General features: G+C 42.8%; 3 protein-coding genes across 3 annotated transcripts in view; 1 reads left to right on the top strand and 2 right to left on the bottom strand.

Moving 5' to 3' along the window:
* The first annotated feature begins 1535 nt into the window (after window positions 1-1535).
* Window positions 1536-7444, top strand: LOC106741025 (protein singed wings 2). The gene is made up of 10 exons (XM_014612582.1): window positions 1536-1561; window positions 3488-3655; window positions 3757-3919; window positions 4189-4345; window positions 4850-4998; window positions 5066-5251; window positions 5680-5838; window positions 6448-6555; window positions 7066-7155; window positions 7259-7444. Exons 1-10 carry the CDS (start codon window positions 1536-1538, stop codon window positions 7442-7444), a joined length of 1392 nt encoding a protein of 463 aa, XP_014468068.1.
* A 296-nt stretch (window positions 7445-7740) lies between these two features.
* On the bottom strand, window positions 7741-13087 carry LOC106741004. Its single transcript, XM_014612556.1, has 9 exons — window positions 12901-13087; window positions 12037-12131; window positions 11693-11954; window positions 11111-11269; window positions 10894-11039; window positions 10170-10326; window positions 8946-9135; window positions 8346-8521; window positions 7741-7832 (listed from the first exon to the last, which is right to left on the bottom strand). Exons 1-9 carry the CDS (start codon window positions 13085-13087, stop codon window positions 7741-7743), a joined length of 1464 nt encoding a protein of 487 aa, XP_014468042.1.
* A 1817-nt stretch (window positions 13088-14904) lies between these two features.
* The window catches only part of LOC106741120, a 61374-nt gene continuing 49925 nt past the window's right edge, over window positions 14905-26353 (bottom strand). Inside the window, exons 3-10 of the mRNA XM_014612791.1 lie at window positions 25547-25683; window positions 24617-24817; window positions 23794-24137; window positions 22974-23193; window positions 22436-22741; window positions 21143-21691; window positions 20146-20876; window positions 14905-19766 (exon numbers count right to left, since the gene is read on the bottom strand). Of these exons, the coding sequence (XP_014468277.1) occupies window positions 19391-19766; window positions 20146-20876; window positions 21143-21691; window positions 22436-22741; window positions 22974-23193; window positions 23794-24137; window positions 24617-24817; window positions 25547-25683 (2864 nt within the window). The 3' untranslated portion in view covers window positions 14905-19390. The remainder of the gene's footprint in view (window positions 19767-20145; window positions 20877-21142; window positions 21692-22435; window positions 22742-22973; window positions 23194-23793; window positions 24138-24616; window positions 24818-25546; window positions 25684-26353) is intronic.

The following is a 26353-nucleotide window of genomic DNA, read 5'->3' as shown; positions in this document are numbered from 1 at the left end:
TCGCAAGGTTTGTTCATGTTGATTTGGGACGCCCTGTATACTCTTTGGAACGCGCTGCCTGTACAGGATGAAATCATTGACTATAGAATACATGGACGGAGCCTTTGTACGAGGGGTAGATGATAACAGCGGTAAGAGGGGTAATACACTGACCTCGATTAATTCCGGCAAAGTGGCTCGAAAATGTTCGGCTGTACATGAAAGGTTGCGTTCCAATATTTACTGCTAGCACTAAAAATCTATACGTGACACAAAGTGTAGATTTTCAGTACTAGCAGTGAATATCGGAACACAGTCAAAGTTGCATTGCAATTAACGATTCTCAATTAATTATTCGTTTGAAAGTTGAAGTTCGATGTAAATAAAAACTACACAAAAATAAAACATACGCATATCATGAAAGGAATATTATATGTTTTATCTTTTTATTTCCCTTTAAATAATATTATATTCTGTAACTTATATATTTATCGCTAATATGAATATTTTGTACATAATATGTTAATCTAGGTCTGGTTATATAATACAATTATACAATTCTATTATTCAATTGTGTAATAAGGCGCAATAAATTGTTTTATTTCACGCTTGACTACTTGTTTCATACTTTTNATATATATATATATATATGTAACATGAACGATAGATTTTCAGTGCTGGCAATGAATTTTGAATCGGTGTAGAAGTTCCACTGAAATATGATTTCAAAAGTTAAATAATCATTATTTTTCATTTGACTTGACATATCTTGGTGAAAATCGATAAAAACTGTGATCTTAACATGCGCGAAAAGTACAAATTTCAAGCTTTAAAATACTTTTTGAGCCATTTTATTATCTTTATTTTTGTAGAAATTATACTTGTTGAATTTAATTTACTGTTCATGCAAAAATAATTCTTTAACTATTATGTTACAATTATTATGATTATCACACACAGCTGAAGTTTCCAAATGTTAAAAATGAAAAACATAACTGGCTATCTAATACCAAGTCACCTTATGAAAATATTGCGCTTGATAAAGTGGACAACAATATAAAAACATGATTAATAACTCCGATCACGTCCGCGTAATATTGCAGAGGAGAAGCTTTGCGCTTCGTACAACCGCCGGAAGGAGAAAGACGAAATCTTCGCGATATCTTGCTGATCGTTCGGCAGCCTCACGACGACGTGCATTGTTTGAAAAATCTATTATCGCAATGTACATCGCTGGCTGCATCGCGGTAGATTGCATCTCCGCGGCTGCGCTCGTTATCATCGCGCAAGATGTTCATTACACGTTAAGCCGGGGCCGCTTTAGTTATCCACCTGCCGGCATGCTGAATACGGTTTCTATTTTCTCATTAGCATACCTGCCATTTCACACGCGACACCCACCGCGCGCAGACATCGAGTCTCACGCCCGGACCGTCGCGTCTGACAAAAAGTTTGTCCGGCGGTAGTGATTTCATTCAAAAGAAAGACACCGCGGTGTGTATCTCTCGCCTATCCGCAAATTTCAGTGAAGCCGTTTATCGTGATATCCCGATATCATGGGAATAACGCGACGAATTCTCCTGTGAGTAGACGTTTTAATTCTATACTGAATCTTCACGTGAAGAAAACGGAAATAACTTTCTGTTTATGGCATCAAATAATGTTTCTTTGACGGGTCGAAATTTTAGTTCCACATTAAGCTTCAACATGGAAATAACTTCCGATTTGTAGCATCAAAGGAGCCACAATAAAAGACCTTTGAAAATTTAATGTAAAATTAACTAGACTTATTGCAAAACTAAAATTTCGATTCGGGTAAAATCTAGTAAAATTGTTCTAATCAAATAACTTCATCAATACGTCGCGACAACTCTTCCTCAAGTTGAGAAAGACTCGCGCTACCCGCTGAACTCGCATTCGAGTGTCGATTTGCGACTCTGGAAATGATGGGAAAGGCGGACATTACACAGAGGATCTATTTGAATTTTTACAATGCATCGTTAAATATTTACCGGCAAATTCAACGCGGTTCTGTCCGATTGAGAGAGTGTGCGCTCTCTTTTATTTATTCCCACTGATCCGAATTTATAATTAAACAACTGTTAATTACACGCGAGGGGAAAACAAGTATCCCTGATTTCCGATAAGTCTGCGAGATTGAATTTTGCGAATAAATACGTAGGGTGACGAGCCCATGTTAGCCAGTGAAGATAACGGTAAAATCATTTGTGCGGAATTTTTTTATATCAGCTGGACGAATGTCGAAAGACGAAAGATTCGTTTATGATGCGCGAAAGTGTTCCAATGAGCGTTCGATCGGTGAAAACGAGGGAAACGGGACTGTGACGAACGTAACCATATCAAATTTTACACGTGAATTAGTCTAGGCAGTATAACGACGTGACATATTGGTTTCGTTATCGCATCTTGCGCAAATAATGAAGCTTCCAAGTAATGAAGATTATAAATCTTTTACGTTAACTCACCTGCTTCCGTAGAATATACCATGAATTATGTAAGGTTGTTAACCGAAGTGCTACTTTATGTATGACTGATATGATATATAAACCACATATAATGTATATATATTTACGTGTATATATGTATATATATATGTACATGTGTATATTCGTCGGGTTTGTTCAACGAGTATCGATTCCGAATGCAAATTTCATTCCGCATGAATGTCGTATTACGCGCTCTCGCAGATGTTTAAAGATAATTAGTCACGATGGTAATGTGAATCTCATCAAGGGACACTCTCTCGCGCGTATCGAATTGATCTCATGCTACTACGCGGGATAAAATTCTCACTTCGTATACTTGAATATGAATACATTAGGGGTACCCATAAATAATGTCGTGTTTTTCAGATTGAATAAACATTGCCACCTTGTTCGTGGATGTGATTTGTTATTACCATAATGTATATTAATTAAATTGGCATTTAATGTGCTTATTGTGAAATTTTGAAAGAATTCAACCGTTAAAAACGGAAGTGCGGATATCAGAACGCATCAGCGATGGTTGAAAAGAAATATCATAAAAACGGTGATTTCGATCTTCCCGTCGGACCGAAATCTGGAAGACCTATTAAATTTGACAAGGATCTTGCGTTGGCTGAAATTGAAGTTGATCCCAAGTAAACAGCGACAAAGCTTAAAGCATCATGGATCAACGGTGCGACGGTGCTTGAAACAATTGAACGATAAAATAAAATTTTGTATCAAAAAGAGACATTACTTATAGGTACCCGTAATATAATGAGCCAGACGAAAACTCGGTGACGATGTCTCCGTTATCGCGATCGAAAATATCCGTCTGAATATTCAACTGCATTAAAAATCTGATGAAATAACTGAGAGCAGTTGATTAGATAGAAATCTATCGCGGGAATCTTTTTGTTCCTGCGATCGAGTTATCCTCTGATCCTCGGACCAAAAAGAAGAAACTCAGTTTCACCGATTGTTTTTTTTTTTCTGTAAAAAGAACCGTCCGAAAATTGCAGATTCGCGCTCTTTCACGCATATGCGCGTAGTTCGCGCGGCTTTTCGAAGGAGAGCGATATCTGTTACTGGCATCATCCGCACGCGATCGATTACCCCGAGTGCGATTTCGCAGAGAGTCGGCAGCGGCTTGTCTGTTTCAACGGTCTCCAAGACGAGTGGAAGGTCAAGTAAATATAATTGCATTTTTGAGTGACCGCCCAGCCGGGGGATTCGCTTAATTCCTCCACGGAAGATAGAGAAGTGGAAAGATGCCGGTCTCTCTTTTCAGGAATGAAAGTGTACAAGTGCTCGTCCTCTGCGAATGGCCGGACACGACGTTCGATCCGCAGGAGGTGTTACGGGGCTTCACGAGGTTGCGAAAGTTAATGCTCGCAAACAGTAATTTGACTCGACTGACAACCGCATTCCCGATCGAGGCGGGATTGCTCGAGGTAGGGAACACTTGTCCTAAGCTTTACTTAAACCTTGCCGAGACGGCGAAGTTCCGTAGATAACAGCACGATAATAATAATAAATAAAGATTACGCTTCATCGCCGCCTCTCTTGAAAGTAATTGAGCACTTGAGGTTCCGCGTGAGGAAATCTCGCGTAAAAAATCAATTATCGCCCAAAAATGAATTATTATCGCGAGACGGCGCTTCAAGCGTACATTTTATCTGGAGAATGGCAGGAACTCGGAGGGAGGTGTTTGTATCGATAGAAAATCAACGTGACCGGCACCAAGCTGCGTGCATTGCCGAAAGATGCGTTTTCGAACTTGCAAGTCTTGAGGATCCTCGATCTGAGGAACAACGCTCTCGAGGAGATCGATGTTACGACTCTCGACGTGCCTACGTTGAAGCATCTTCATCTGGCCGGTGAGAAACAGAATAATTCCGAAGAACCTTCGCGCCGAGCCGAATATAATCCCTTTGTCTTCCTATTTTGATCCTGATGATATCTTAAGTTTTCGCTGTCTTAGCGTTCACAACAAGTTCAAGATGATATTGAAAAGGTTCGAAATTATTATAATTTTCAAATGTCAGTATCGTCAGAATAGTTTTTTTATTAGTTCACAAGCTATCTAAGTAGACGCAAATTGTCCTTAAGAGTGTCACGCGATATTTAGGGCTCGTATTCGCGTATCGAACGTTAAGTTATGCCCTTTTGATCCTCTGAAACGACGAAATTTTCAAAACGAAACTTGGAATTAAAAGGATATACTTAACGTATGTACGTAGAAAGAAGGCTTCAAAATTCGAATTCTCTTCGCCAAAGGTGCGCGATGATTCTTTCCAATCGAAATTATATACGCGAGAAACTCTAACGTGCTCGCGTTCGCGCATGTCTCATGAATCATTAATGAAATTGTACCGACGAAGGTAATCCATTGAGATGCACGGAAGATACTGCCTGGATTTTGGACTCCGACGAAGGATCAGTCGCGAGTAGAGTCGTCGACAGAGACAAATTACTCTGCACCGCACCATATGATGGAAGACCGCTTGTCCCGGTCGTCGAGATAATCGTGGTAACGTGAAAATGCAACCCCTTCTACCGCGCGCAAACGACGCCGAGATTAAATTTGGAATTTGCAGGCGTTGAGAAAAGAGTGCAAACGAACGATCTGCGACTGCGAATTGGTCTACGTGGTCGGACGTGTCGGCAAGCTCACGGCGCAAGTGATAGCTTTCACCTCGGTGAATTGTAGCAACCGCGGCCTCACCGAGATGCCTGGCTTCTTACCTGCGAACACGACTACTCTTCGCTTGACTGGAAACAAGGTCCTATCACACACACTCGCAATTCAAATCTATAATTTACAGAATTCCACATCAGATTTCATTATAATTTTGTAGAATTTTGTCAAATTTCACAAGTTTCAAATTTTCAAAGATTCTTTAATATTTAATAGAAAAATAGAAAAATAAATCCTATTCATTTCAATTCACGCGATTTAAATTCACAGAATTTCGCAAAATTTTTCCTAACAATAAAAAACTCAAATTTTAATAGAAATTTCGAAGCAACGCAAAAACTTTTCGAATAAGTATGAACGTCGTGCGAAGCGAGCTTTGTAAGAAATATTTTACTTTTTTATAGTTTTTCAACCTTACGTTTCCAAATCACATTTTTTTACCTCGCATCAGCTCGAGATAAAGGTTCGGTTAAGACGCGAGTTAAGATCCCCCTAATCTCATGTTTACCGCAGATCGCGGATTTAACTCCGCTCACGACAAATCCCGTGTACGAGTCGGTGCTGGACCTATACATAGACGACAATCTAGTGGAGTCTATCGTTCGGCTGGAAGGATCGGACTGGTTGGACCGTTTCCGGCTCCTTAATCTTCGGGGGAACAAACTCACCGACGTTAGTTCGCCGTTTGTACACTTTATATAAACTTTCAGCCCGTTTCTTTTTGACCCATTCTATCATTTTTATATTCGTTTCTTGCACTCTCGGGCACGTGCAGTCTATTAAACGAAAAAAAATACGACGAGTTCACACGAGTATGCATGAATATTTTTGAGGAGATTGCCCGTCTTCAATATTCGTTTCTTTCCACCTGATGCATGTTACAATTTGACTTTACATACCTGAAATTTACACAGCACTGTATGTGTTTACTACTGAAAAATACTCAATAATAAATAATGTCGTGTTTTTCAGATATACTCAATCCGCTATAATCACTTATTATTAAAAATGCTGAAAAGTGCCCGGCACCTAAAAACAGGGTTATACCCACTCAGCCGTACACTATTTCAATTAACAGTTTTTGCGAGTTAAAAACAGTGAAGTATTTTTAGAAGAGATTAATCGAAACCGATGATTGTAAAACGAGACACGCGATTAAAGGGGATCACGACGAGGTGTTAAGCTCGCGCTCGGTATCAGCTCGTGCGCGTACTTAATACGCACGCAAGATGTGCGTGCAAATACAGTTTATGATTCTTTGTTCTCTGCATCTTTTCTCAGTTGCCCACTTACGCTCTGGAAAACGTTCTGCGCAACGGCAACGCGGCCAGCTTGTACCTCGGTAATAATTCGTGGACGTGCGACTGCCATTTCACGCCGAGCTTTCAGGTACAATCGGACGGTTTTTCGCACGCGAGATTAATTGAAGCGCTTGAGAAAGTCTCAATTTCGCGAGGAAACAAAAAAATAACATTACCGATCACTCATCGCCTCGATTAATCTAAGCTCTATGTTTCCTCCATCTCGGCTGCTTTGAATCGCGAAAAAATAAAAATGGATAAATTTAACGAGAGAAGAAAGAAAGAAAAAGAATTCGACCGTGGTAAAGCTGAAAAAAGAGAAACGCTTTGAAGGATTTTTCGCGCTTGCTGCACGCGCTCTATTAGTTCATTTTTTTATCGAACTGTGTCGCTATTATCAACGCGGAGTTCTCGGCTGGACTACTCCGGAACTTTAATATTATTATTCAAAATGACACTAGGGCTTAAACCCTCACTGGCCCATAAATAATTTCTTCATATTTTTATTTCTTTTTCGGCGAATCTTCCTTCGATATTATTCGAAGTGGCGAATCCTTACTTTCTATCGAGTCAATCCCGCGTAATCCGTGTCCTCCAGGTTCTGCTAATCAGATATCCGCATCTGGTGAAGGATATCAACGACGTGAGATGCGCCGCCGAGAGTGACAACGACAATGCGAACAAGCAGGTATACAACAACAGTCACCTTCGATTCGCAATTATCAAAAAAGAAAATATATTATCGAGATCTCGTCGCGTCCCTCAATTTAACGATATAACACGGCTTTCAGATCCGCGATCTCACAAGAACGGAGATTTGCATTTCGCCGGACGAGGATTCCTGGCTCCATCCCCTCGACGTTTTGAACGTCATATTGGCGTCATTAATATTCCTCGTGCTTGGCAAGCTCTTGTACGATTACTGGTCCTTTAAGAAAACCGGTAAGCTACCTTGGATCGTCACCAAGATACCGTGATAGCGCTGCTCTCGTAAAGAAAAAACCAGTCACAACGCTTAGTCAATAGGATGACAGTGGAGGTTGTAGCATCCGGCATTTGAACGTGTTTTCCGTTTTTTCACTTAGATTTGTCCATACACTTTCGCGTCTAAGTCTAACGTGTTAGAGTTCGATCCCGATTTCACTAGCATGGCGAAGAAAATCACTCTCAATAGTTGTTTATTCGATGTTTATTTCAATTTTTATCATTATAGAAGTTCGAATGAAAGATAAATTATATACTCTCTGTCACGGTGCAAACAAATGTCGTCTCATCATGTCGTTCGCCGTCCCGCCTCGCAAGTGTATTTTTGATATAAATTTTCAGCGGCTACCATCTTAGCGCGGTCTTTCCTCAAGCCTTGCCCTAAAAGTATAGGAGAAAATATGGATTTCAAATTAATATTGATAAATATTTGAATGCGCGTCGTAATCGCGTCAATTCCGCGGTTCAGTTTGTCAAAGATTTCTCAACGACGGTGATCAATGTTTTCGTGATAAATCAGTCTCGAATATGGTGACGATGAAAAAGCGTAAAATGAGAAATTCATACGCGAAATGAAGTGTTAGGCTTATATATTAAATTTATATATTGATATTAAAGAGAACATTATAGCTTTTTTCTTCGTCATTCCTAAGTTCTTTTCAATTTCGTCACGCGTTTTAGCAATGCAAGAATAGATTGTCAGTAAACCTCCCTGAAGAGCATGATATAGATTTTTTAATAGTATATATCAGTTTTCGAAATATAAATAGCATACATATGAAACAGAAGGACAATAAATTAAGGCAGAATATACGATGTATTCCTCGATTGTGAAATTCTGTAGTGTGATTTTTACAATAAAATTCTCCCCGCGCAGAGGGAAAACGTACGTACCGACTCCAACGTAACCCAAAGCCACGCATTCAGCCATGTACACGAATCCTTGATTCGTCCTCGAATTGCGAATCGAGTATTCCGGAACGGGTTCTCCTCTCTCGAGGCAGAACTTGTAGATCTTCTGCGACGCGTTCTTCAGGTTGCTCCGATTAAACGCCATTATTTCCAACATTCTGACGAAGGCGAAAGCAAGGGAACAATCAGAAAAGGTGAAAGACGACTTTCGAAACGCGAGGTCGAATTTTCACGGATCGTGATTATTCCCTGTTGAAAAAAACCAGGTGGGAGTCCATATAGGAAATCCATGTGAAATCTCACGGTTGACTCTGGAAATTTACACCAAAAACCCAAGTTCTAAGTGAATTCCTATATCAATTTTTGGATTTCTATATGGATTTTTATCATCCTAGACAGATTATTCGTATACAGATTCAAATGAGCTCCATTGGATTTTCGTGGGAATTCGCCTGGAAATTTTCAACGAGGTCCAACGAAACAGATCTCTTTTCATCCACGGGCGTGATGCGACTTATGTCGTTAAAATTCACATTCCACTTTCACGATGTTTTATCTCCCTCTCTTTCTCGTTGAACTCACTCGTCTCGCGAAAGATTCGATAATCCGCAGGAAGACAACAGGAGTTTTGGGCTATCCATCTGACACTCGGCGACCATCCACAATATTTTAGCTGCCAATTCGTTCTTGGCTAGATCTTCGGTCGCTTCGCAAGACGTTGCTGGCACATTATCCAAACTACGTTTAACAGCGTACGAAGAAACGCGATGATCTTAAACGGCGAAGCTCACACGAGCGAACTCATGCGAAGCGGGGGGATCGTTTAAGAGAATATTAAAGAGGAGCGATGGTGTTGCTGTCGTAGCACGAAGAAGCAAGACACTTGACACATGCTTAAGGGTTCGGATACAATGAAATAAATAAAAGGAATAAAAAATTAAATATAAGAAATTAGGAATGAGAAATTTCAACATCATATGGACAACCATGATTCAATACACAAGAAAAGAATAGAGAACGAAAAACACTGTCGAAATTCTATTCTTTATATCGTGGCTTATTAGGCTTAATAGTTGACTGAAAATTAACCTTTAAAATATTTCATGACCGACAATATGCAAATGGAAATCAATCAATAATTATCAAGAAAATAATAACAATGTCAATAACTATAATAAAGGTTCATTGAAAAAATAATAAAAGTAATGTGATCTTCTTTATTACTCTTTTATTATGTTTTAAACTATAGCTTATTCCTAATATCTTATTCTTAATTTCCTATAATTAATTCTTTGTTCCTTATTCCTTTCATTGGGCATGAAGCCTAAGATTCTTGTATCCTCGCCGCGGCCGTTTTGTTTTATGACGTCAGAGAAGCAACGAAATTCATGTTCAAAATTCTTACGTCTAAGTATACACTCCAATAAAAAAATACTCACAAAATGATGTTTGATAAATTTGAGTACACTTATTAAATATTCCGAATACTTTCTTTTTACTGGAAAAATCAATAAATAGCCATAAAATTAACATGACAAAATCATGAGAAAAAATAGGTTAAAATGAAGGTCATACCATGTTAATTCTACTATTTATTAATTTTCAGAACCAACGGAAAGTCTTTGGAATATTTTATGAGTGTGCTGAATTGATAAATGTCATTTTGTGTGCATATCTTTTTGAACAAATACTAAGAATTTTAGGCATGTGTATTTTCGCTTCTAACAAGACGAGCGAGGGACCAGAAGCCTTAACGTAACAGGTGATAACCGCTTGAAGCGGTCTGTTGTGGACATAAAGTGTTACCGTTAAATCCGCAGAGGTCACCGTTGATCACATACAGATTCGACTTCGGCTTGTGCTCGTATTTGATTGACACATTGCACCGCTTGGTGTATTCCTCGAGAACGGCAAGCGGCGAGCGACGACTCGCGATTATCGTGGAACTTTCCGCGACGTTGTCCTAAAACGTTTTCACGTATCCACTGCTAAATTTATGCGTGAGTTCCACCAAATCCAAATTCTCGGTATTATATTAGTGATATTTTGTTTGCGATATTCTCCTAAATATTCGGAAAAATCATTCCTCTTCAGAGAAGTGAAATCATCACCTATAAATAGATGACGGGGCCCTAACGTGTCATTTAGATATAGGTAACGTGTTATTGCGTTGGAATAACGTTTCTCAGACGTTGTACTTCCATGAATCGAACGTGCACGTTATTAATCCTAGCCACGTTTATTTTCGCGTCTTTAATTTACTATATTCCGGCCTATAAGACCATTCGACACTTTGTCATTTTCATTCGAATTAATATTTTTAAGCTTGTAATATGATAAAATTGAAAGCCATATATGTGGAGAACCCCGAACAAACAACGAGCCTAGAAAGCCGTTAACGGCACTCGAAAAACCAGACGTCCGTTAGAGAAATCATTGATTAGCGTAACTAAAATTTTGGCTAGGTGTAAATCAAGTTGCGATGTATATTTTCATTCTATTCTAATATGGGCGATATACGAACGTGTACCTGCAAATTGCTTGTTATAACTTTTACATCGTTAGATCCGTGAGATTCTCGAGCGGTCTTCTCACGTCCGCTGTCACCGTCAGTTACCAACGGACAGCCGTGCGCATTTCTGTCCACGTTTGGTCGAACTTCCGATTTGTTGTCACCTAAGACGACACCGAAAGACAATATTTCGAATAAGTTGTTAATCGTTAATCGAGGTGTGCTTCGCACATACCGGATGCGTCGATGTTTTCCGTGTCGTCGCGCAACTCCTGTAACGCATCGTTAACTGCTTTTGTCCATCCTTCTAAGCTATTATTCTCTGTCATCATCTCCGCCAGCCCTAATGAATTACATTCGGACGTTATTAAAGCGTTCTTTCTCATTCTCATTACTATGCAACCATTAGAATTAACTCGTAAGTGAACGAGCGAGGGTTAAACTGACGCATGAATAAACGAATGTTTCTCTGTTTCATTTTTGTCTACGACTTGTTAGCGCTTTCGGAAACCATCATTTAACTTTTGGATATAGCCAAGTAGCATCAATAACACTTGAAAATCTCAGCTATAAACAGTAGTTATTTTATTCCTCAGGAAAGTTACACGGCCGTTTATGCGAATTAACTTTCTATTCTTCTCATAATATTCAATTATCTTTAATCAATATATATTACTATTACTTATTACAAAACTTTTTGATCATCCCCGTTTACTCATCTATTCTTAACTTTCCGTTCTTAATCTTAGGAAAATAATAGAACACTCCTCTTTCTTCCCTCTTTTTTGTCTCTCTACGAGAGCGAAGCATCACTCACTTTCCTCGGAACTAACGTCGATACGTTTGTCGCCGCTATCCGTTACATTCGGCTCTGATTCCCCTTGGGAGCTGCGACACTTAGTCGAACTCGTTTTGAAGTGTTGAACGACTTCATCGAGCGGTGAATTCAAATGATATCCTACGCTGGGATATTCTTCCACCTCGCGATTCTCGCGTCGAACGGCTCCGCCACGTCGAGATTCCTCATGAACATCGTACATCGCAACCTCCTCCGTGTTTTCGACGGTTCGTTCTGGAACCTTGAAGGGCGTATTTTTTCCACTTAGGTTAGAACACGATAATACGTGACAACGCGAGGGACGGCTCGTTCGTTACACGTACGTTAGTTTCCTCGGCGAACGATTCTATGTCGGAGACCATCGAGATCGTCGTGTTGGATTCCCGCGAATCCGGGGTGTGAAACGAGCTGGACGTGTCTGCAATATCGAGCAAGAGTCACACGTCCTCTCTCTGTCTCGCGAACTAGCTCGGATTAAGTGATACTGCGACGTTATAAATTTTTTTAAGTTTGCCGGGGAAAACTCTCGAAGATATATCGGATCGATCAAAAAGTATGATTTCTCCGGTCTGACTCCTTCTTGTATTTAGGTGGAATCAAATGATTCATTGAGCAAATAATCGACGTCGTAGTCTGCTAAACCCTACTATAGAAGGTGGCCGATTGAACAAAATTGCAAACTTCTCAGCCTCATATTCACGTGGAAATCACGGAGGCGAAATTAATCACTCCGCGTTTAACGAATAATTCATAATCGAGAGCGCAAGCTTGACCGAACGATGAATCCGACGAGTCGATATTCGCGTGATGTAAACTTTCTCTCTCTCGTAAACAAATTACTTACAACTTTACGAATTACAAACCTCTCGGAACAAAGCAAACGAAAGATCGAACGCGCGGCCGGCGAATCCACAGTTCGATCGCAACGACAAACGGTCTCGCGTGTATCATCGCGTCCCTATGAAAGACAAATCCTTCCAGTGAATAAATCATTATTTCCCGTCCTACAATATAACAAACGTACACCACCTCCCTCCCGCTGAATAGCTCGATAATTACAATTGCTCCGTGCGCGAATAATTGTACCGCGACTATTTGCATTATTAGATCGTGCCATATAATTTCACGCTCGAAAGCCGATATTCGAAATGGACTTTTTTTCGCTTCCGCCATCTCGCCGGTCGTACCGACTTCTTGAGCGCAGGGCGCCGCTCTCAACTGCTGCAGCAGGTCCTCCGCGCGTTCAATCACCGTCTCCATCTCGCAGAGGAGCGGCGCCGCGTTCGGGAATCGCCTGGCGATCGTATCCCAGGCCGCATCCTCGACACCTTGCAGCGATCGCGGTGGCGGGCCCGTCTTGTCCGTACAGGACATTCGATCCTTCCTTCTTCTTCTCTTTGTCGTCGTCTCGTATCGATGTTTCGCGTTCGATGCGACGCGATGACAAATTCCGTTCAGGTTATGGGACGTTTTTCCCCGCACATTCTCTCCGCATGGAAAATATGACGGCTGGTGGAGGAACGTCGGGAAAAAAGACGAACAACGTGGGAGCGGGCGAGCGAAGTCAACCAGTCAACTCGTCGATTCCACGAGCGCGATGTTGTCGCGATCGGGACGATGCGATACATGCGCGTGTCTTATGAATAAAAGCGACTGAAAAGTGAACGCCCTTCAGAGGGTAGGTGTGTGGAGATAAAAGCGTTTATTTTAAAGTTAGATCGCGAAACAAAATCGTATTTTACATTCTCGTATGAATAATTAGCTGCTTTTATTACGAGGCATTTGGCTTTGCCGTCTGAAATTGATCTCCGTTGCGCAGCGCATGCAATAAATAATTCTTTAGCGATTTTCACTCGTAATGTCAGACCGTTAATGTCTAATTTCACCGAGCCAAAGTAAGAGCGAAACGCGGGATGATTCGAAAGTTTCTCGGGAGGAAGAAGAGGAAATGGTCAAGCGGCCTGATTGCGCTCTCTCGTCTCGTTTGTTGCTCTTGCAGACAGTAAATATTCCTGTTTATTCATATGCTTCTGTGTGTAGGCATGCACACAGCCTCTGAGAGCGCACGAGAAGAGTATTGTAATATCTTTATTCATACGCGCGCGAAGTGCCACGGCAAAGAGTTGCAAAAAGCGAACATACGTCACGAATAATAATGCCGTCGCAGTAGAAGGAAAAAGATTATCTACCACGCTGACTCGTAAATTAGTGTCGCCCGCTTTTATTTTCTCTCTCACTTTTGTATGTGAAAAATCCACCGTACGGTGATGTATCACTTGGGAGGGCAACGTCGCGATCGAAGGTAAAAGATTTCGCGACGACACGGGCTTATAAACTTAAATCAAGACTGGAATATGGATGATGTCGAGAGACTCCCGGAGGACTTCCGTTCTACCCGGGGCGTTTAATCCGCGCTTTATCCTCGCGATTGCGGAAGGCCGATTCGCGACGAAATCTCCCACGGAGAAATTCAAGCGAACGATATCTTGAGAAATATCTATATCGACTTCTGTACAGCATACCCGGGAAAAAATGATTATATATAATTGCATAAAATCATATGTGAATCTTGTCCATATATGTGGTTACATGTATGACCATATTTGAAGTCATTATGAAAACTTCGCTCGTTCTTCGATAACGAGCGTACACCTTAAAATTACGCCTCTGTACTCGGTAAACAGACCGACTAATAACATTACGTCAATGTTATCACTTCCTTTCTAAACCAGGCAATATAACATGTTTTGTCTGTAACAGTTATATGTTGTTGAGTGGGAAGTTACAATATCGATGTAATACTGTTGATTGGTGTTTTCACTGGATAATATGGCGCAATTTCGACGGTTATCCTTTCTGCGGGATAACCGGGATGTTCAGTTCACTGACTCAATGAGAAAGAGATTAAAATAGAAAATCAGTGAAACAAGTCGGGCTTAAGTCAACCGGCGAATTGTCCTTTCGAGCCGCGGTCAGTGGATTTGCGAGCGGGACAAAATTTCGGGCGTTCTTCACCTTCTTCATATTCTTCTTCACAAGGGCAAGAATATATGCGAAGGGAAACTCATCGACGAAAACAGAAAGCGACGATGATGATGACGACGATGATGAATCAATAACGCACCTCCGATACGGCTGATCTGCTGGGTTTCTTTAACGCGATGGTATTTTATTAAAATTATAAACACGGGATTACAATACATCGTGTAACGCGTAATACTTGCTTAGAAACGTCGTTGAATCAAGGCCTCTTTGATTCAAAACTCTTACCATCCACTTTTTTCTGTATTTTTTCTTCTTCCTTCTTTTCTTTCAGTTAGCTACGTGTGTGCGAGCCTGGTTTGTGCTACGGCATTTTTTTCGTGTACGTTCTCTTACATACATGCATATTACTATAGGTTTTTTTCTTTTTTTTTTCTTTAGATATCGTAGGACACATTCTCGGACGAGCGCGACGCGTGGGAGATCGCGCAAGTTCCCGCACACTCTTACGTAATAATTCGAGACTCCTCCAACTATTGTACGCGCTTCACGCGATGAACTTCTACCTTGCCGTGAGAACGAACACAATGTCGTATCTTGGCGATCCCAAGACAGAATGAATGACTCTGTATACGCGTGTACGTACGGTGTACTTTTTTTTAAAGACTGTGTGTCGCATCGCCGCGTGTTCGCGTGCCAGGCAGGATACGCGCGCTAGCATGAATCGTCGTCCCCCGCGAATAGAAATAATAAACGCGTTCCGCAATGTTTATTACGCCGGTTCCGTCACCGAGGGGGAGGAGAGGACAGACTCTCTCTCGTCCGTTTATTTATTTATAGACAGATTTATATCGTGAGCCGGGAGAACCGTATCGACTTTCGAGGATATATAAAAAATTCCGCGACAAACGGTTTTTTCTCTCTCTTTTGCATTTTCGTCTTTTTTCTCTCCTCGTCTCATCGTCCTCATTTCTCATCGACGAAGTGACTTTGTATAAAAAAAGGATTCTCGGAAGAATTTCTTTTTTTTTTTTTTTTTGAAAACAGCCTGTCTCGTCGTTAGTGAAAATGATCGCTGCTTCGGTTTCTCGCTGATAGATAAGTAGTAGATGTGGAGGCGCGCTTAAATTAATTTCGAACTTTCGATATGTTAGAGTTTAAATTTTTAACGTGTCCTTTTAATATTGCAGTCGCGCGGTTAACACATCGAGCTCGGCGTGCGCGCACCTCTCGTCTCTGATGTACGACTATACGTTATTCGCTAATATATGTGTTACATTCGCATTTTGGATTCCTTGCGTCTCACAGCGTATAGAACGTGTTGTAATACATATACTCTCTCTCTCTCTCTCTCTCTCTCTCTCTCTCTCTCTCTCTCTCTCTCGGGTTTCACGATCCGGATATAGATAGAAAGAGACTTACAAAATTCGATAAATAAACAATAGCTGCGGCAGTATTCGCGTGGATAGACCGTTTTTCGGGCAGCGAATTCGTTCACGAAGCAATTCGTGAAGTCGGCGAAGGAGATCTTAATGCGAGATCCACGCGTGTCTGTGGGAAAAATATTTCTTGCCCTCGCATGGATTGTGTATAAGTTTAGAAAAGTGTAAACTATACCGGAAGGTATCAATTAGTGCTAAAAAAAGACACCGACAATCGTGGGTGGAGTCCTAACGTTGATTGTTGTCTTCGTATAAAATCGCGCAAATACGTGAGCCATCGATCGAAATAACGCTGCGGGCGGATTATTTTCCCCGGAAATAAACGAGAGGGATCGAGGAGACCTCTCAGTCGAAAGTTTGTCTCTGCATTTGCGAATTCTGCCTAACTTTAAGGACCAATGAACGAACGCCAATGAAAAAAAATAAATAAATAATAAAGAGATTACGAAAATATAAAATTTGTTTTAACTTACTTTTTCCCATGCGTGTGCATTGTTAAAACAGCCGAATGTTTGACAACTCTGAAGCCCCTTTTTAAGGACGATTCAACGTGGAGAAAATGGAACGAAATAATCATCTATATCATCAAAGTAGAACAATATTTCTGTTAGTCGAAATTTCAACTGAGGAAGTGTGAAATCATTTCTCGCTAGGTCTACATTTCCGTGGAAAATTCCACGCTTTCTCCCTCTTTAATTCGCAATTTACATAAAATCCAATATACGACGAACTTTCACGTTTTTGTCGAGATTAGCAACGTTATTCCGTCCGCTGGCTCAATATGAATTCGCTTCCTTCAATTTCGCTTCCCGGATTTCTTTCTTTCACTTTCTGTCCCTCTTTTTCTCAAGATAGATGTTCAGATCTCGAATTTTGGACCACATGCCGCGTACTTTTCTGTGAACATTGAGTGTGACCTAAAAGTGATCGCGTTAAGATATCGACGGCGATCCTCGGCCGTAACGATGACTCGATGAGAATGTGCATATTTAAACGTGAGTTCTCACGCGAAAGATTTATTTCCGATTGTTGATACGCTTACCTCTATCACAGCATACAGACGTACGTTAAATACGCGCTTTGCCATACACAGTGTACGAGTGTCTATAATAGGCTAACGCGCAGAGAAATGCCGTGTGCGTTGTGCGCGCATGTATGTGTGCAGGTGTGTGTGTGTGTGTGTGTGTGTGTGTGTGTGTGTGTGTGTGTGTGTAGCGTTTGCTCAAACACACATTCGTAACTGGATTACGATGTATACGCTCCTTCGGCATCCAATTAGTTAGTCACACACATGGATACTTAAGTCTCATTCGAGCCACGCGCATTTCAATACCGCATCTATCACTATACGAGTGTTATCTACGTACGTATCGTACCGTCCTTCGTAAATCACCTGTGAAACCTTAGGCAGCCGGCACGATCTTACATTGGTTACGGATAACGCGAGAAAAAAATCTAAAGAAACCAAACGCGATCGTCGGATAAAGCGGCGGATTTGATCGTCGCATTGCAGAGACGGTGGACGAACGTAAATCCGGATCTACAATAGCTGTGACGATCCCTTAGCTTTCTCGGAAAAAAAATGATCACACATGAAATTTGTCCATATATGACCATATATGTCCACGACGAAAAAATACTGTTGTTTACAAATTATATGCAAATACGATCCAAGTAAATGCTTCTGGCGACTTGTGCTTCTGACAGCATATAATATCGACATTTAATTAAATGACGTAACATCATTTTCTTTCGTATAGACATGATATGATCATATACGTAACCACGTATATATGGGAAAAATTCATATATGATTTTGTATAATTATATGTAATCATATATATAATAATTTTTTTCCGGGAAGCACCAGATTGTAAGGTAATTTCTAATAGAAAGCGCTTTAAGCGCCAACAGACGTCGCAATTCCTAAAATTTCAATGTTACTGCGACCTTTGGCAGCGCGAGAAACGCCAGAAATTACGTTGTATTGATATTACGTTATTTCAAGCAAAAAGCTTGCTTATCGTGGATCCGGACTAACGCGTGAAGAAAATAGTTTTACTAATGTGCCCAGACGATGTGACAGTTAGAGAGAAGTCGCAGACAATTAAAAAACAATTAGGACAATTAAAAGGATAGCAATTTTACGATGTGTATAACGGCTAGTCTGGTCGTAGGCCACCGATCTAACGCGTGAAAGGATCAAGATAGTCAGGCATAATGTGTAGAGTTTGGTCGTGACGATCGTCACGGGATAGATTACGCGCAACGGCAGGGATCGCGCGATCGTTCGACGCCGCGAATTCGAGAGACTCACGCGCCAACTCGTAGCGTCCACCACGCTCTATAGTCCTAGAGAACCGAGAACCGACATCGATGGTCCGCTTTAAATTTAATTCTCCTCAGTGATGACAAATAATGCACTATGATTTTAATATTTCGGAACATAATATTATCAAGCAACAGTTTAAAAATATTTATAAAAATATGATGTCAAAATGTTTCTTGCTTATTCAGACAGACAATCAAACCGGTTCCAAACCTTCTCCATTAATATCTCGAACTTCATCTTCCGCGCATCCCTTTCGTCGTTCGCGCGTAAACTATCCGGGACGCTTCTCCACTCTTATGTACGCGCACATTTCCGTCGTCCTTTCCGTCTCGTTATCCTCGTCGTTGGACGCGCGTTCACGATAACCCCGACAGGACACGAAGGAAGCGAACGGAAACGGCGTACCCTACGTCTTTAGAAGCATTGTATAGGCGCGAAACGCCAATTCTTCGCCGTTGTCTGCGCGTCCGCTCGCGCGCACTCCTTTTTATCCCCCTAAATCGTGTGTATCTAAAACCTACCATGATACTGCGGTGTTTATCGTAAATGTACATATACCACGAGCGCATGGGATGTGTTCGCACGTTCGCGCCCTTCATTCGAAAGAGGCTCTCTGCTCGTTCGACCGCCAAGTCGAGAGGTGCAGCAGTGCCTCCCTTCTTCCGCGGGGGACCGACCGTCTTTCTCGCGCGCTCGCTTCTATGTGCTTCGGATATATTCTACGGGGATTTCGTACGATTACTGCGGGAGTATGTAGCGCGTGTCAATGTGTGCCTTTCAGGATGGGAGTGTCTGGCTGCCGTACACTCCGGTCCGTTCACGGGAGTAGATGGAGAGGGTGGGAGGGAGAGCCAGAGCGAGGTAGGCATTAAAAATCATGACTATTCACACGGTGGTCTCGATATTGGCAATGGCGTATTGTCAACAAATACTGTCCTTCCCGTAATTCTCCAGGTACATCTCCTGGGGCGTGGCTAGGTTGTACCGTCCGCTCAGCCGGCTACCGGTCAAGCCGTTATTGTGGTGGGTGTGATTCACATGGAGATGATTGACGTTCAATGCGACGTTCTTCTTCTTCTTGCGCGCCTTGTGCCGGTAGAGGCAGTACTTGAGGCAGCCGGTGGCCAGCAGGAGGATCAGGAATATACCGAGAGCACCGGCGCCTACCGCGACGTACAGCAACGTCACGCCGAAACGGTACGAGCAGTTGGCCTCCTCCTCGTCGAAGCCCGAAGGGCAGTGCCGCACACCGTCGCACCAAAGGACCGAGCTGATGCACGCCTGGATCTCCGGACACCTGACCAGACAGAAGATCAAGTGGGATTTCTCTTTCTTTTCTACCGACGAGGCCTCGCGATCTTGTTCGTACTCATACAATGCAATATCTTAAAGACGATATCTTATATCCCGATTTTGAACATTGGCTCTTTGGGGTAAGCAAATCGATTATTCCTCTAATAAAAGACTACACGATTGACGTCAATTTGTTTAAAGCAAGGTTGTAAATCAAAACTAACAGGCCTTTTTAGCCGCTAAATTCCTTTCGACGCTAAATTACACACTCGTTCCGTATAATTTTAATTTCGCGCATTATGAATTCACTGCCCTCGGCCATTCACATTCGAAGGATATCTCGAAGTACGTTGTCAGTTTCGCGTAATGAAAATAGAACCAACCTGTACGGGCAGTCTTCCGCGGGTAATATGGTGAAAGCATTGGCGCCCAAGTTAGGCGCGGCCGGCGAACGCTTGGAGATCGCGATCCACGTGACGGCGTAAAAGCCGGGCTCCCGCTGAAGGAACTCCACGACGAAGCTACGGGAGTGCTGGGCCATCGCCACGCTCGCGTTCACGGCACTGTAATTCCAGCCGCCGGAAAAAAAGTCGACGGTCTTGGCGGTGTCGACGCCGCCCTCCGGACAGATCACGCTGCGTTCCTTCGTGTTAGCGGCCGAGTACACGACGATACGGTTCAGCGTCGTGCAGTCCTCGACGTTGTCCAGGGTGATGCTGTAGCCGGCGGTTCTCAAGTAAAGGAAATTAATGCGCGCGTCCTCAGGCTCGATCAGCCATGGCTCGTTCACGCACTGCGTCGCCGTGAGATCTTCCGTGTTCGTCAGGATCTCCTCGACCGCCGCCACTCCGGGTATCACGCGTGGCAACGGACTCCTGAGGGAGATCTCGCCGCTGGTGCCGCGCAACCGTCGCTCTTCGAGCCGCGTGGAGCACCCGTGCTCGTTGGACTCCGCGCTCACCGGCGCGAAACGGTACTCCCCCTCGAAGAAGAAGTCCCGGTAGTCCTGGGTGACGTTCATCAGCGTCACGGTGAATCTCACCTCCACGACGTTCGACGTCAGCGTCCGCACGACGATCCTCTCGCTCACGTTCGAACACAGGCAGTCGCGAGCCTGTCAGTGATGCATCACGAAATCGTATTTTCGAAGCAGTTCGGGAAAGATCTTTCTCCTTCTCTAGAGAGGTACGTTCTCAAATTGATGTCTCGATCAAAGACGGAAATATTTCAGTAGGAATAAAACTGTCGGATCTGCTTCCACCGAATCTATTTTTTACCTCCTTTCATCACTTCTCTCCATTGTTCAAACGCAAGATTAATCATACTTGACATATAACTGAAAGATGTATCGCTAAAAATGAAAAAAAATTCTGTACGTACGAGTTCGACCCCTTGCCAAGGGTACTCGGCAACGACGAGGTCCGCCAAGCCGGATTTCCGAACGTCCGCCATGCGCCGGTCGCACGTCCATCGGTTCACCAGCGGGTCCACGTAGGACGCGCAGCTCTTGCCGCCGAACGACGCCTTGGCGAAAGACAGCTCTATCCTATGATCAGGATCGGCTTCGAATCTGTACACGCAGCTGAGATTCTGCGCGCCGCCACGGCCATAGAAGAACACGCTCTTGGGCGACGCGAATTTGCCGGCGTTGAAGGACGACGAAGAGGAGGAGGACGACGCCGACGACGAGGCGAACACGTGGTTACACGAAATCGCCTCGTGCACGAACTCGTAACGCAGCACGAAGCTGATCGGATAGAGCGCGCTACCCTGACGCAATATGTGTTCCAGGGTGAGGTCCCTGCCGGTCGACACGTAGCTCTCCGCGAGACTGCACGGCCGCGTGTGCCGGCTGCTGTTGCGCAGCAGACTGTGGTCGCAAAGCCGCGGTATATCGTCCTTGCAGAACTGTCCCATCAGCGTGACGTTCTGCAAAATAACCGTTTACGACGATCATATTGTGACGTCTCACCACACGCATTGCACGTAGCGCACGAACATTCCCGCGTGAATGATCACTCGAATTGCCGTACTTGTTAATGCTCGCCATGGTGGTTCAAAGGTAGTCGGGTCAACCGTGTATCTCGTTTGCGTGAGAACGACAGTGATGAAGATATTGGGAAACGTTCTCTTTAGGGCACAGGCTAAGTATCTGCCCAGTAAGCAAGAAATCAATCCTTTGAAACGCTGATTTTATATAGGAATTTTATCAACATTTTGACGTAATATTTTATAAATGTTTTTCAACTCTTACTTGACGATCACATATTCCTAAATATTAAAATCGTACTGTGTAAATATTATTTTTCACGCTCGGGTCAAATATCGTTAACAATGACGTTGCGCGCAACATTAAGAACTACATATTTGAAAATGTTACATGTTATAAAATATCATTGTAATTGTGTCAATGATTTCTTGCTTACTGGGTATGTTCTAACTTCCTGAATAGAAAGAAGGGAAAATCGCGAGAAATTTCTATACGGGATGTTCTAAAAGAGGAAACTCACAATAAATACGTAATAAACAAAACGTATGGTCAGCGTAATTCTTGGGCCAATTTCATCCTGCCCCCGCTTTGTTTCCCGCTCGAGGAAGCTTTAACGCTGATTGTTACAAAAAAAGCAAACAAACAAACAAGAGAAAAGACAAAATCATTTGCAAAATACCCACCTTTCGGACGGCGGCGAGCTTGTTCACCGTGATATCGCCATCCCATATCAAGAGCTTCGCATTGCAATCGGCGGCAGTGTCGATGTTCGCGGCAGCCTCCACGCTAGCGGCGTAGTACTTGACGAATGACAGCCAGACGATTTCGTTGAGCTTGCCCTGAAAGTGGTAGCGGCAGGTCGTGTTCGGCGGCAAAGAGTGCTTCGGGTTTTCCAGGATGCCCGACGAGTTTTCATCGCCGGATATATAAAAGTCGCAGTTATCGTTCTCCTTCACGAAGCTCCGTGATTTCTCGTCGACAAAGATCACCTGCGCGCACGAATGTGCAAAGGATGCATCGGGGAAGGCGAGCAAATACCGGCGGATACTTCGGTATTCGATCACTCGTTTGACAGTCGGTGNTTTTTTTTTTTTTTTTTTTTTTATAGAAAGAACGGTTACTTACAAAGCAAATTTGTAATAACCAAGCGAAGAAATTCGTAATAATATTCGCGCGATTCGATCGTCACGAAACGATGTAACGCGTGTATCCGAGATTTACCTGAACTTCGAGCTCAAATCCTGGCAGGAAAGACAACGGGACCGGGTGAAACGGATTGTCGTACGGGGACGTGTGAAATTCTAACAACATCGTATTGTGACTACTGACGATGTCTGGCACCGCATCTCCTCCGCACAGTCTTACGAGCACACGGTCTGAGGTTGAACCCCCGTCATACACCGTCAAGTAATCTTGCACGACGTTGCACTGATCCCACACCCTTGAAAAGTACGCAAGGTTTACTCGGGAATCCGTCCGTTGTCATATCTGCACTTCTTTCGCCCTTTTGTGCCATTTCTCACTATTCATCCTCTTCCCTCTCTACTCTATCTCGAGATTTTCACTCATATCGCACGGAAAAGAACAAAATATATATATTAACGAATCCAACAATCCTGACCTTGATATATATTATTAAGAAAAATATGCTAAATAACATAGAAACTGTTTCAGCCATCGGACTTTGTTTGCCACCAAAGTTATTGACAAAACAGAATCTTAAAAGATTTCTTCAAATTTAACAAATTTTATTGCATCCAAATAAATTTCATCATCGACATGCTCCAAAGAAAATGTTTCTTCGATCAATAAGTACGATTGTTAGACTTTTCAACGAATATGTATCTTTATCTTAAATAAAAAATTTGTTTGCGAAACAAAAGATTTTCTTATAAAAAAATTATTTGTTTCATATTTATTGAAAGCGAATAATATTTTATTTGGTTAAATTATTTCGAATAATAGCGTTCTTTTCTGTCTGTCCTATTCTATCTCTTTCCTTACTTAATGAACTTTCGCATCGTAAACATCATCAATATACCTCAACACCCGTTGACTTCTGTCGTACTTCACGACCTGGTCCTTAATGTGTATCTTGTGACTGTTCCGTTGACTAACGGCAAGCAGAGCTCGGTGACCCACCGGCGCGCGGTTTTGCTCCACCCGATAGTAGCAAGTGACATTCCTGGGGTAAACTCCGGGATAATTCGGCGACTGCAGCCGGCAAGCCCTAGTGTCGCACTTGGTGAGGACGCGATCGCAATACGTGCCGTTTACCAGCTCGCCGCGCCATGTGGACATACTGCTGTTCCCGTATCTGAGATGCGCCTCGCTTCTTCGCAGGAACTTGTACGACAGCTTGAAATCGAAGTTGTAGCCGATACCCTGAAAAACGGAGGAATCGCTCCGAAATTGCGCCATGACGACAAGCGGCGGCGTCACTCTTACTTCCCGTGAGGGGGATCTTCAAACGAGATCAACTTTCTCAGCCGAGCCGGTCGTGCGTCAAATTTTAAACGAGTTCTCCTCGCGACGATGATGATTCGTTAGAAACCTATTACAATTCGAGAATCAGTCGCAAAGGTTGCTCGTCCGGTGGAAATAACAAACATCGACGTATCAAAGCTTTCTATATATATATATATATATATATATATATAAATATTCCATATATATAGAATTTTTTCATGTAAATAAGAGCAGTTTCTTCATATATTCTTGCTTATATATGAGACTGCAAATTGATTTTTTCCGTACAGTTACATCGAAGATCCCTCTTCGGGAGCAACTCGCTCGTAAAAGTGTGAGCGCGCGAGTTCCACACTGCAAATCATGCGTCCCTTGGAGCAAACACAATTTTTTACCTGGTCCGATAAACGTAGCAAATATAAAGTCAGATTGATGGAAGGAGTTTCGCTGTAATAAACGGTGTAGCCCCACGCGCTGCCGCACCATTGTCCTCCTGTCGCGGGACGACCTTCCTCGCGAATAGTCATGAAACCATCTGGACATCCTTCCGACGTAAAGGATAGAAAGCGGCCGACCGTGAAGGTATCAAAAGTTAACTGCAACACCAGCGGGGCATTATTCTAAAACTTACGAGCCGGCGAATGTCCGCGAAAACCGCCCGTGTTTTGCCCGCTTTTTGGAAATAAAACTAAAGATAAAAGTTAGAAACGCAGTTATTACGCGCCCTCCCTTCTCGCGTAATAAAAGCAAACATTTCTATTTTAACATAGTTGATTATTTTTCTCTCTCTCTCTCTCGCAGCAAGCGTTGTTTTACATTTCGGTTTGTGCGAAGCGAGATAAACCGCGAGTAAAGTTTCAGCCGCGCAACTGAAAGAATTTCGCGAAACCGCACTCCCGCGCAACATTCACCTCGAGAATCGAAATAATTATCGGTGGATAATTATTCCTTCTCTCGCGACACTCGCTCGATTTTTCCAACGATGCGGATATCGATTCCATATTATTATCGGGGAGAGATATAATAATCGATGTGTCAATATCACCCGAGAGGACGACAGGCTTCAGAAATACTCCGTGGAAACTTCAGGGGGAAGGAGAAGGAATCACAGGGATTCTGCGAGTAAGCATATTCTGCGAGATGGTGGAGAACGATGTTTACTCAGCGCAGGGAGCCGATTTAATTTTGCCAATAAACGCGATAAGAAGAGCCGGGACATAAATTATTATCCAGGCGCGGGTCTCTGCCCCGTGACAGACTCCCTCAGCCGGCGGACCGGCCAGTCAGCATTATTTTCTACAACTACATCATTTTCTACGTCCAACCTGGACTAGATCCCCGAGATCGGAGCCGGCGGCAGTGAAGTTGAGGTGACACAAGAATGGCAGTCGATCCTCCCTTGGCCGGCGTATCTCCACTCTGTAAGTCCGGCCGACGTCACCATACAACGTCCGATTGCAGGCTGGAACGTTTTCATCGCACGATGATTACATATTATGTGAGGAACATCTGTATTCGACGATTAATGATAACAACGCGCTCGTGCGAAGCGGGTCAAAATAGTCCTCTCAAATTGTGTCGGAGATTATGAAGAAACGCGCCGCGTAGTGGTATATTCTGTGAGTGTTCTGCCGAGTGGGTGTTTCGTGAAATTTCTCAGTTTTCTGCCCATTTTTATCATCGTGATTTATATCCAATCGACGATCAATTCGACGGAACTGATCGATCGGTTCAGCTAATTAGTCAATTCCGTTGAATTAATCGTCGATATTAGATTTGAACCATGATGGTGGCATGACCAACACTGGCTGATCGCACGAACAATCGCGACGAGTTCGATATAAACGGTTTGTTCGCGAGGCGCGATATTTCCATTGTTCGATGATTATGCGGAAAGCAAGCCCCGGATTGCGCGGGCGACCTAGCGAGATAAAATATTATTTCGCGAAATATTAACTCCTAACTGCTCCATCTATTCCTCTTTCTCTCTCTCTCTCTCTCTCTTTCTCTCTTGTAACAGGGTCGCGTATATATCAGGCTGATTACGAGCTTCGGCAAGCTGAAATGTTTTTATCGCGCGATAATTATGCGCGAAAAATAAACGCCCGTAAATATATATATATATATATATA

This window comes from Dinoponera quadriceps, unplaced genomic scaffold (assembly GCF_001313825.1).
Source record: "Dinoponera quadriceps isolate SergipeBrazil2010 unplaced genomic scaffold, ASM131382v1 scaffold367, whole genome shotgun sequence".
Classification (NCBI taxonomy): Eukaryota; Metazoa; Arthropoda; class Insecta; order Hymenoptera; family Formicidae; genus Dinoponera; species Dinoponera quadriceps.
Note: the sequence above shows the minus strand (reverse complement) of the source record. Positions and strands in the feature narration are given on the sequence as shown.